This window comes from Mytilus trossulus, chromosome 14 (assembly GCF_036588685.1).
Source record: "Mytilus trossulus isolate FHL-02 chromosome 14, PNRI_Mtr1.1.1.hap1, whole genome shotgun sequence".
Taxonomy (NCBI): domain Eukaryota; kingdom Metazoa; phylum Mollusca; class Bivalvia; order Mytilida; family Mytilidae; genus Mytilus; species Mytilus trossulus.
The window spans coordinates 46,738,086-46,750,505 of record NC_086386.1 but is presented as its reverse complement, the minus strand read 5'-3'; the positions used below and the strand labels follow the sequence as shown (position 1 = coordinate 46,750,505).

Sequence of the window (12,420 nt, the reverse complement as noted above, 5' to 3'; positions counted from 1 at the left end):
TATATGACTTTAATTCTGAACAAATATTGATGTCATCGTGCAACAAGTAATTTTACAAAACTGATACATGCGTAAGAATGCTATAATTTTACGCAATTCAAAATCAGTCTTCATGTGGCATGTCGCTGTAATTAATGAAAGGCAGAATTCTAATAAAAAAAAAATACCGAACACAAGTATATAAATTCAAGACTGAACTCCCTGAACAAATGACAAAACCAAAAGCTTAAACACACTAAAACATGAAAAAGCAACAGCCATATTACTGACTTAGTACATGCGTATTTTCTTATGGTGGATTAAACAAGGTTTTACAGCAATCGAACCTTCCACTTGTATGAGAGTTGCGTAAAATCACATTATATTGACAACAATGTGTAGCAAAACATACATAAAAATGTCACAAATTCGGGTGCAGTAGTCAAAATTGTGTTATTTATTATATTAATCACTCAGAAACTATACTGTGGATTCATTTATTTTCGTGGGTATCCATTTTCATGGTTTGAGGAAAATTGACCTATTCGTGAATATTTAATTTCGTGGTTTTGGCAAAGTCTACACTCATTCCTTTAGAAAATTTGTTATTCGTTGAACATTGGAATACGTGGTTCTCCTGTACCCACGAAATCCACGAAAATTGGTATCCAACGAATATTAATGAATCCACAGTATTGCTTGCAGTCAGTGTTGAATATTGCGTTCTCTTCGTAATCTGTGTCCAATTATTTCAATTTCCTTTAGAAAATCATTGAGAGCGACTTAATGTTTATTTTTACATATGTGATTTCATAAATAGAAAAAAAAGATTTTTATCTGCTTCAAATTCGTCTCCTTAGACACCTGGATAATAACTTGGTTTGCAATATTAGTTGATTTTCTTGCAACTTGTCCGACCAGTTAGAAAAATGTTAATGTAGAGGTCTGCAATACGCGAGTCACGTTTTAATTGCATACACAGAAGGACAGAGGATTGACAAATCCCTAACTGTGTTTATTTCAATTTTGTAAGTTTGTACAAATAGTACAAATCCCGTTAAGCACTTATGATGTGTGTGAATCAAACTGGGTTTAAGTCATTACCTGTATACTATGTTCGTTCTATTTCATATCATATATTGTAACGACAGATGATGAAGCGCAGGAAATTTAGACTTAAAATCAATTGCATGTTGGATAGGAGCAGACTTTTATACTGGCATTAGGATGCATTTGGAGCGCCGAAAGGGTTGTTGTTAGTGTTTATTTGTTTGCAAAAGATTGTGAAACTCTCTCCTGGAGCATCAACATATTACCATTCCTTTAAAAAAAAAAAACGTGGCTGCGAGTAAAAACATCTCGCACACAGCTTAATAGACGCCAAATTTTCGCAATTGTTTGTCCCAAAAAATATATATTTATATACCCGAATTCCTAGTTACTGAAATTCTTGTTTTGAAGTAAGGATGTTCGTTTACTTTTAGTAACATATTTATTATTTTATGCATGTTGATAAGTGCGTATCGTAAACAAACATAATTAATGCAATAAATGTAGTATATTTACTGGCTCATTACCATAGAATATCTCCACAAGGAGAAAATATCGGCTGTAAATACTTTTACCGATTGGACCTATTTACATCGTGTTAACAATTTACAACAATAGTTTTACTTCCTTGTCAGTTTGTTGTATATTAGAATTACAACCTGATTGTTTATTTGCGTTTATTTCAAATATGGTAAGTTTCGTTTTGATAAAGGGATTTGATTTTAAGTAGGATAATGAAAAACTACTCTATTTCAATTTAGTCTCTTTTCTCTTTTCTTTTATTCAACTTTTGTGTTCCAATGCTCTTTCCAAGTATGATGTTTTTTTCTTCTAATCTATGGATTTATTTTCAGTTTGCATGTAACAATACTAATCTTAGCTATTTGCATTCATACTTTTCCCCCACCAAACTGGTCAGTATTTCTAATTTTCTTTTCAAAATGTGAGATTCACTTTCAAGATATAAATAGTAATTGATATGGTTTATTATGTTGATTATTGGATCCGGTTTGTTTGCAAAGAAATTTGGTAGTTTTATATGTAATGTGTCATGTGCTCTAGTATGACATTGCAAAGTTCTAATTCTGTCTTCAGTTAAATGAACAAACATATTGCCTAATATATCTTTTTTTTAAATCGACCTCATTCCAATAACATATGTACAGTGTCCACTAATTTTAAATAAATAGTCATCGCAATACCTTCTGATTTGTTTTGAATAAGTTTCGATGTAATTTACTTTGTTATACATATACATGGATACTCATATTTTTTTTCAAATCACAGTAATGAAACCAGATCCCCATAATGGATAATGAGGATCGTGTGGTAGAAATTTATGACAAAGCTACTAAAAAAGGTTCTAAATCTGATGCATTAGAGGATATTGATGACTTAAAAGAGAAATTAGAAAAGAACGATCATTTTTTAACTGAAGTCAGTAATAAAAATGATATTCTTACCAAAGAGAACAAAAAGTTGAAGGAAGAAAAGGCAGTTTTAGTAAAGGAAAAAGATGAGGCTTTGTCGAGGTATATATTATTGTATTTCAAAAGAAACCAAGAGTCCAATGCTAGAGTAGGTAAAAAGGAAACTAAGCAAAAGGAATATGATACATAAATCAACAAAACAATACTAGCAGTTTTTACATGTATATTTCCGTCCTGGTCAATATTTCGTAAGATAAACGAGTTTAAAACTCATCATATAAACTTATCTTATAATTTTGTACGCGACTTGTGTATAAAAGACTAATCCATGACGCATATATTAGAGAAGTTAAAAGGCTAAATAAAGAACGATGTAGAAAAGATTTGATCATATGGTCTACTTGAAAATGAAAAGGAGATGTATAATTTACTTGCATTCATTGTTGAGCTTGTTGTACTGTCTATCCGTGTGTGTGTGTTTTGTTTTTGCCATGGCGTTGGCAAATATTTTCGACTCGTAAGTTTGAATGGTCCTCCTGTATCCTTCTCTATAATGCAGATCTGTTATTAGCAGCCGAGAGGTATTTTTCCATTTGACGTTTATATACTTACCATGTTAAATGGCAGATGCATTTTTTACATGTATGTACAAATATAATTATGTCATCAAGTGTGCAACTTAAAAACACATTAAAGAAAGTAACGGCATAGTTTTCAGAAACAAACGATATTATCATAAAGATCGTTAATTGTGCATTTGTACAATAAATTTTACTTTCAGAAGGAAACACTTTTCTGTAATATTTTCATTTCAAGTGCACCCTGTTCGAAATTAATTTCTATATATAAAATGAGCTAACCATGATATTTTTTGTTCTAGGCTAAGTAAAATGGCCGGTCAAAAGCTTACAGAAGGAAATCCAGCCATCACTGATCTTGGTAATCCTAACAGACCTGCAAAAATAGGAGAACGTTGGGCTTCTTTGTATTCAGATGAATGGACAGATGTCTTTGAAGAAATTATTCAAAAGAACGAAAAACAGGATAACAAAGACGAAACACCAGAGAAACATATTTTAAAAATTGTAGATGTAATTATAAGATTATTGTTACGCCTCCAAAAATCTTTATTTAAAAAAAACAAAAAAACGACGATCTCTAGGTTGCATTTCTGTAAATATTGACAATGCAATTTCCCATAGGAACTCCTTTTACGGCTCAAACTGAACCATTTTTACTATGAAGGTCTGAAATTATCCTAAAATTGAAAGTTCATTTGCACAACATTTTTTTTGAAAGGTCAAAATATAGGGCTGTGTGGCATATTTTCAACGTTTATATGCCCTGAACTTCTCGGAGTTTAAACTAACACTTGTTTTCTTAACTACCCCTACCTTGAATGAAAAGTTATCACAGATCTCAATGTAAACAATATGCACATGTAAATGTACTGGTAACATTCCCAAGTTATGTCTCTGTGAGATGGTACACAGAGAGCATAACTGGGAACCAGTGTATAAACAAAATTAACTTTATATGAATATTGAAGATCTCCCCAAAAGAGGTGTGTTTTGAGAAACAGCTGTATTTACAAAGTGCAACCTCTAATTATTGTATCATATTATATTCTGTAATTAAGAAAGTGCAAAAATCTAATTCTTTTATTGGTATTAGTACTTTTAAATGGCTTTTTGCCAATTCCCGTAATTGACCCAGTAATTACACATCCCTAAAAAAAGTTGTCTCCCTTATGAGGGACATTAATTTTATTTACAATGGAGAGTAGCAGAAAGAGCAAATCTACCTGTGCGTAATGTGAGTAATGTATAAGGTTTTCAAATCTTTTAATAACATAAATTTGTTGTTAAACTAAATAATTTTGACATCAAAAATAATTTTTCGTGAGAAATTAGTTAAACCGCCGATACGTCACTTTCAATTCGTCATGCTTTGCATTGGCTAAAGCCAATTTTGTCCGGTATGGAAACAGTCTACGATTGACAAAGGGAAGTAATTTGTTTAAAAAGCGTGTAATAACAGAAACAAATCAATAATTGGCAATCGGACTATTGTATATAATAAATAAATACGGAATGAATTTAACGTATGTTGTGTGTTGGTTGGTGACTTTTATATTTGCCTACATCCAGCGCCCTTACTCTGTAGATAGTTTTGCATTGTCAAGCAAACCAAATTCGCAGTTTCATAATATTGATTTGTCTAAGATTTGTTTTAACAGTCGGAATAATTGAAGCAAAACACCAAACTATTTGGATAGCAGCAAAGGGAAACTTATTTTTTGTTTTTCATTTTCTTTCAGTGGTGTTATAAGAAGTGCACTGAAATATTCAATTCACAGAACACGTTAATGCATGAAAAAGTATGGGAACTTGTTAGCATACTCCATCTTCCTGGGGTGAAAGAATTAACACTCAAAAAGGTGAATTAATATTATAATGATTAACTGTAAATGATGTGTGGTCAATTGATCAATTATGCATATTTCAATGGCATTTGCATTTTTCAAATTTTCATACTCAAATGTTATTTGCAAAGCTGTAGATTTTAAAGTTTGTTCGGTCAATTTAAAAACATCTTCTAAAAATCATGTTTTCTGTGTAATCATGTAAGTGTATTACCAATGTTATTTCAACTGATCGGGCGGAGTTTACGTTTTAAGTTGCATAAAAACAGTCTATTTGAAGATGTGTGTGATAAGGAAGATTGCCGTTATAATTATTAATGATTTTAATCACCTATCAGTGTCACCAAAGGAATTTACAAAAGAATGACTGAACACTTCACTGATGAGTGTATTCTAAAACACCTATCTGTAGAGGGAATGGTTTATTGTGAGCGAACCGGCTAATCTCCCCCCAGTCAAGTGACATAAATCGAGTAATAATGGTTGTTTATTGACAACCGTTGTTACCTTTTTAAATAAAAAATCATATGTGTTAAACCGATACCAAACGTTAAAAAACACTCGACACATCATCTTTGAAACAAAATTAAAAAATCCTAAATTGTTATGATTAACCTTGGTACTTGTCTTCGTTTCATCTTTAATTTGTAGAAGATAATATAAATATAAGAAGATTTGGTAGGATTACCAATGAGTCAACTATCCTCCTCGAGGGACCAAAATGACAAAGAAACTAACAGCTATATTGCACCGTACGGTCTTAAACAATAAGAAAAGCCCATTACTTAAAGGCAGCTATAAAAAAAAAGGCATGACAAATGTTAAACAATTCAATCGAGAATAATAACGGCCGAATGTATGTACACAAAAATGAAAAACTAGTATGTTACACAGCAATAAACGTCAATCACTTTGGACAGTTACACAATTGCAAGTTGGAAGACAACAACTTTCTCCTAACCTTGGACAATGGAAAACAACTATAAAAATAAGTTAAAAATGACTTAAATTGTCAGATGGATTCAAAATGAAAAACAAAGAGTGGACGTGGCTGTGTTCTTAAACATCAAACAACAAACAGACTCTCATTACAGATATGTGGGAACTTGTAGACAATATCAGCTAGTTCAAAGCTTATAACAACTAATAAAATCATTCATGTATCTAAGACTAAAGTATAAATCAGTACACATCCAACACCCAATAGATTAAGTGTTTAAAAGACGTCATTAACAGTCAAAGAAAAACATGGCATTGTGAAATGTCAAGGTACAGGTATCGACAGATTGTAAAGCAAATTTTTCATATGTATATAAAATAATAATGGCAATCAAACCCTATAAATAAGACCGTACAAGGAGAAAATAAAGCACTGGTTAAAAGAACTTTTGTAAGTGATATATGGCTACGAGTATAATTATTCCAAACCAATGTTAATCGAGATCAAAACTTAAATATGCAATATAATTTGAAAAATTCACATCGCTTATTATCAACATTAGTTTTGAGCTGATGTGACCACCTCATCTTTGTAAAATACCGAAAGCAAAAAATTCAACCTGTCTTGGTGTTTTCACTATCACACTTCAATATTCAATGAAATGTGAAATTGGAATCAAATGCGTGGTTGAGCACATACGTATTCACCATATTAAACATGCGTAATCAGTTTCAATGAGCACAACTTCTTATTACACGTCCTTACGGGTAAACAAAATTTTAATGCTCATTTCTGTGTACCTTAATGTATAGCAGATGCACAGACTTGTAAAAGATCGGAGGCAAGCAAAGGGCTGAAACATGATACGTTCATCAATCGTCACAGGATCATATAAAATGTCTCTGATGTGGTACGATATATCCAAATCTGATTGCTGAACATTACATGTACATACGTGCCATTTATATAAAAGAGGGACGAAAGATACCAAAAGGGACAGTATAACTCATAAATCTAAAATAAACTGACAACGCCATGGCTAAAAATGAAAAAAAACAAACCAAACAGACAAACAATAGTACACATGACACAACATTGAAAACTGAAGAATAATATCATCTGAAAACTGCATTGATCACCCTATGATACAGGTGTTCGACAAATTGAAAAAAAGGGTCTTTCTTCCTTAATCGGGGCGTATATATACAAGGAATATCAGGCGCAATGATTAACAACACATAATTTGCAGTTGGTGCATATGGTCATGTTTAATATTAAAAGGAACAAAAATGTTATTCCTTCCCCTAACGACCTCACGTGTAACACATTTAAACAAAATTCAAAACGTATTTGTATGATAAATCATATCCATTATCCCGACCTTTATCTTATCAGAGCATCTTTTTCCTGATTTCCTTGATAGATTCGTGAATTTTACGGACGTCATCAAATATGATAGTGGATTGTTCCTTATAATGTCATTACTACAATCCCGACACCTTTTCCCCGAATATGACTTACCAAATTACTCTTATTGCTGGGTGTGTAATAACAGGAGTTACACGACTAGTGTCACCTGTGGAGCAGAATCTAATTTCATTCCGAACACCTGAGAAAACCAAACTGATGTTCGTGTTGCTCAGTTCTTAGTTTTCTATGTTGTGTTTCGTGTGTTCTCGTTTGTTGGTCTTTTTTTAAGCCCTGCAATATCAGTTCATCTTAGACATATGAGTTAAAAGGTCTCTCTACCATCTTTCGCCTCTTTTTCATGTCATTGCATAGTCAAAAGACAATAGACCACATATTAAATATCATAACTTAGAAATTATGTTGATCCAAAAAAAAGGTAATATTCTATTCTTCGAGACCAACTACTAGCCATTAAGGCCATGATAGGTCATGGTAAAGGATGAATATCACATGCTATGCTATCTGTGACTCCAACTTAATTTATCAACATTATTTGAACAATGACTACAAATATCTTACCTTTAGGTCAAATTTATCATACATATCACAGTTAGCCTTATAATGCAATAAAACATAATGAAAAGAAAAATTTCTGATTTATAGAACGTAGTCAGCTATATTTTTTTTTAAATTGTAATGGTACAAAAATCATTGAACCTAATCATTCAAGCTTCATGTAATTTTTTTCTCAAATTTGTAACAGTGTAACTTGTTAATTTGTTACACATTGCCTAAGCTAGCTAGGACAAATTATGTCACTTATCTAAATAGTTCAGTCGTTGATATAGTAATAATCAGTTATTATGAAAAGAGTATTATTTTTTCAAATATAGAATCAACGAATCAATGCATATGACCAGAAAGGGAAAGAAAATGCAGTTTTGATAAAGGCAAGGGAGTTATTTCTTCAGAATGCAAAAGAACAACGACAATGTAGTTCAACATTAATTGATTCAGTTAAGAAGGTATATATTGCAATCTTATAAAAGCCTTTTGTTCTTTTTACTGTAATACAACCTGAATGTAATTATAGTATAACTAATCGCCGTATTTGAATATAAAATAATAAGACAACGCGTGACCAAACGACGCATGGATTAAAATAGTGCGCAGCACGAGTTTAATCCATAGCGGCGTTCGGTCACAAGTTGTCTTATTTTTGATATTCAAATACGGCGATAAGTTATACTTTTTATTACATCGTCAAATGGCTTTTTTTTAATGAAATTAATGTAGAAAATGTAAGGAACTATATGTTTTTCCTACGCATTTACAATTTGTTTTGATCCGACGTTATTGACGTCTTGACAACGCCTATTGTTATATGACGTCAGAGAGTGAAATAACCACGTTTATTTCACAAGTGAAAATATCGGTTTTTATTCAACTGAGAAATCAATGTAATTCATTGCAACCAATGTATTAATAGGACCATTTATCAAAACATGAATTCCAAAATGCATATATTTATAATTCATTGTGAAAACAATGTGGTCTACTTTAATTTTTCGTCGATTCATTCAAATGTTATTGTGTTTAAAGGGTTCACTTCTTTCTTCTTATGTCAAACTTATTTCATTTGTTTATTTGTTTGATCTTCAGAATTGTTATGATGACTATGGCTCATTAAACAAAACAACATCGGGGACAAAAAAAGAGTTCGTACGAAAATGTTCAGAATTGTGCTGGTATATGGTTTGTTCAGATCCACCTATGGCTATTGAGTACGAAAATATCGAAAACAAGACCATGGATTCCAACAAATTCAACAAATATAACAGAACGGGAACTATTGTTGAATATGTTGTCTGGCCTGTTCTTCTTTTACATATTGATGGCCCAGTTTTAGCAAAAGGATCGGTTCAGACGAATATCCAACCCAAAAATGATAGAATAGTTGCTAGAAAGAAGTCTGTTGAAAATGTCATTGCACCACCATTAGCATGCAGATCAATATCTAGCGATGACCATGTGACTTTTCCAAGCCAAACCACCAACAATAATACAAAAAGTGAAAGTATTCAAGTTCAAAATATTCAAAATGAAAAGACTGTCACTGACCAGTTAGAAATATCCGATATTATTGTTGACTTAAAAGATAGTTCAAAAAAGGACCAATCTATTAGGCAAAACAAAGGAAAACCAGATGATGACTATAATATGTGTGAGGCTGAGACATTACAACAGCAAGATAGTACAGACGATGCGGGAGTGGTCAGCAAGCACTCTAAAGAGAAATTTTCAAACCTCAAATCAACCGGGGTCAAGCTAACAAAACAAAACATTGCAGGTCCTAATGTTGTTAATGGAGGAGTTTTAAAAACTGCGAAGTTAGACCAAAGTTATTCTGGAGATTTAAATACCCAGTACGATTCTGACAAAACATGTAAAACTGGCGCAAATCAAAGTCCAAATGTTTTATCAGATACATCAAGAAATAAGAATTTCAGTGCATCGACAGAAAAAATACCAACGGACAATTCGAAATCGGACATTGGAGAAAGAACCAAATCAAAATGTGCAGAGTTCATGAGGTCAGAGGAGAATGTGGTTAAAATGATTGACGATGATAAATACAACGCAAACTTCTTACTTCAAAGTCGACGGAGACACTTACTGAAATCACAAAGCATGATTGAAGAGAACGATAGAGAACCCAATGAAAGAGATGTTCCAAATTGTGACAATAAAACGAAAAGATTCAATGGCATAAACCGTACGGTGTCGACATCTTTTTTGGGCGAGTCTATCTCAAGAAACAACACGAAAATGTTCAACACAAAATACTACGGCAAACCGGAGAATCTAGTTGAAGGCATGCCAAGCCATACAGACACACTTAAAAGAACATTCGATAAAGCGACTGAAAGAAGCAAAATACCGCAACAATTAACTAAGGGAAAAGAGCAAACAGAAGCGTAAAATGTAGTATTTGATGTATGCGTGCTACTAATCAAGATATGGTATATCTTTTTTTCTAAAATATATAACAATTTTCAAAATTATGCATTGATTGGTTAGTGTTAATGTGTTGTCATAAAACATACTGTAAATAAAACAACACAATAGCAGATGACGTTGAAATATTCATGATATTGATCTTTTATTAGATTGTTGAGTTATGCAATGAGAAACTATTTTAATTAAGAGTGGTTTGGATGTAAGCAATTATAGATAACCTTATATGCCGTCAACAATAAGAAAAATCATATTGTATAGTCGGCTAAACAAATCCAAACCAAACATGACTTAAAAGACCCTACCACAATCACTCACCGACAATTTGCTGACTTGAGAAGGCCACATAAAGAATATGGTTGTAAAAATTTAGTTCAGTACATTTACATTCCTTTATATTTAGTTCACATAAATAGATATCGAAGGTACCAGGCTAATAATCTAAAACGCCAGACGCGCGTTTCGTCTTCATAAGACACATCAGTGACGCTCAGATCAAAAACAGTTACAAAGCAAATAAGTATAAAGTTGTAGAACACTGAGGAACTAAAATTCCAAAAAAATGTACCAAATACGTCTAAGGTAATCTATGACTGGAATAAGAAAATCGTTAGTATTTCGAACAATTTATACTTTTGAAAACAGTAAATATAAAAAATTGACCATATAATTGAACTTAACACCGAAGTTCTGACTACTCGGATGGTGATTCCCATAGTAACGAAACGTTCACCAGCAGTGTCATTGACCCAGTGGTGTTAAGAGTTAGCAAGGTGCCAGGCTTATAGGGATGAATATCTCTTAAAACACAAAACCATTATATAACTTTTATACAACCACTATAAATAAAGTATATGTTAAAGCTAAATTTGTTAATATATGATTTTTAAATTTCCAAACATGCTGTTAATTGAACAACCTATTGTTCAACATAGGGACGTGTAAAAAAACTGCCAGATTTGACTGCATATTTTTCTTTTTTTTATGAAAAAAATATATATCAAACCTTAATAATATAGCTTTCTAAGTATCTAATTTTTAACGTGTTCCGAAATGTAGTTTCGTCACAAGAATTTTTCAAAGTTGTGTCATTTTGTCTATATGAATGTCGGTAAATTCGTATGATCGAGCACACCGACAAGTATATCGTTGGGACAACTCGAAAGAATGTAATCAATATACGCGAAAGATTACCTATTAATGTGAAGTTTATCAAAATCATCATTACATAATTGATCAACACATTATATTTGAACAACATGAGTCCTACAATATAAGATTTTAAAGGTGTATATCATTTACATTCAACGTTTTTATTGGATTTTGTTTTTACTACAATGTAACCTCGAGGTTCAACGTTGATAGTAAAAAAAAATCCAAGAAATTTTTAAAGATAATGTAAATGATATGAACCTTCGAATTCTTATTATATCGGAATAGAAAATATGTTATCCGAATTAATCATGCACGTGTGTTACAGAACATTATGCACTTTTATGATGTACAGGGGGTGAGGGTTTTTCTTAAACAATATTATGATTTCAAATTTATTGAATTTTGTTGACAATACTTTAATATAAACACTACATATAGCAAGGTATATGTTAAATCTCAATATATTATTATTAGGAAATATGTTTGACTCGGTAAACAAAATCTTGCCCCTCCCCCCGTATTGCATGTAATGGTTGGAACCTAAGGGACTCGCACTAACTGCATAAAAGGGGCCCGCTCCAGTCTTGAATCAGTGATTTTGTTTACAATAAACAAAATATTGTCTCACACTGAAAGGGGCAGCCGGGCAACCTGCACAGCCCAGCTTGTCAATTACAAAACATTACCAACAAAAACCTTCAGTTAGGCAATCTTACTGGAATCTGATTATCTCTACTGATAAATAATGCAACACTAATGACACATTTAAGTTTTGGAATGATTTTATACACAAGGAATGTTTCTTATTGGTATACATTTCTATGCTCTTGTCTTTTCGGAGTTTATATTGGAAATTAAAATTTGCTGTATGAAAGAGACGTCATTCCATAAAACATCCGTTTGATATCCTTTCAAAGCATGACCATGTGACGTGTCTAGTATTTTTTCTGCCACAATTACAAGGAAAACCTGGCTAAACTTGTGCTAAATCAAACACTTTAATCTTACATCGC

At 32.2% G+C, this 12,420-nt stretch overlaps 1 protein-coding gene across 1 annotated transcript; it reads left to right on the top strand.

Moving 5' to 3' along the window:
• Positions 1-1,646: 1,646 nt before the first annotated feature.
• On the top strand, positions 1,647-10,271 carry LOC134695910 (uncharacterized). Its single transcript, XM_063557393.1, has 6 exons — positions 1,647-1,720; positions 2,317-2,561; positions 3,340-3,550; positions 4,780-4,899; positions 8,128-8,259; positions 8,897-10,271. The coding sequence occupies exons 2-6, from the start codon at positions 2,338-2,340 to the stop codon at positions 10,214-10,216; spliced, it is 2,007 nt and encodes a 668-aa protein (XP_063413463.1). The 5' UTR covers positions 1,647-1,720; positions 2,317-2,337; the 3' UTR covers positions 10,217-10,271.
• Positions 10,272-12,420: the final 2,149 nt, after the last annotated feature.

What these genes read in the sequence shown, in the direction of transcription:
- LOC134695910 (XM_063557393.1), top strand. Translation starts at nt 2,338, where the DNA reads ATGGATAATGAGGATCGTGTGGTAGAAATTTATGACAAAGCTACTAAA. An exon ending in AAAGATGAGGCTTTGTCGAG is followed by an intron (nt 2,562 to 3,339) that starts GTATATATTATT and finishes TTTTTGTTCTAG; the next exon opens with GCTAAGTAAAATGGCCGGTC. An exon ending in ATATTTTAAAAATTGTAGAT is followed by an intron (nt 3,551 to 4,779) that starts GTAATTATAAGA and finishes ATTTTCTTTCAG; the next exon opens with TGGTGTTATAAGAAGTGCAC.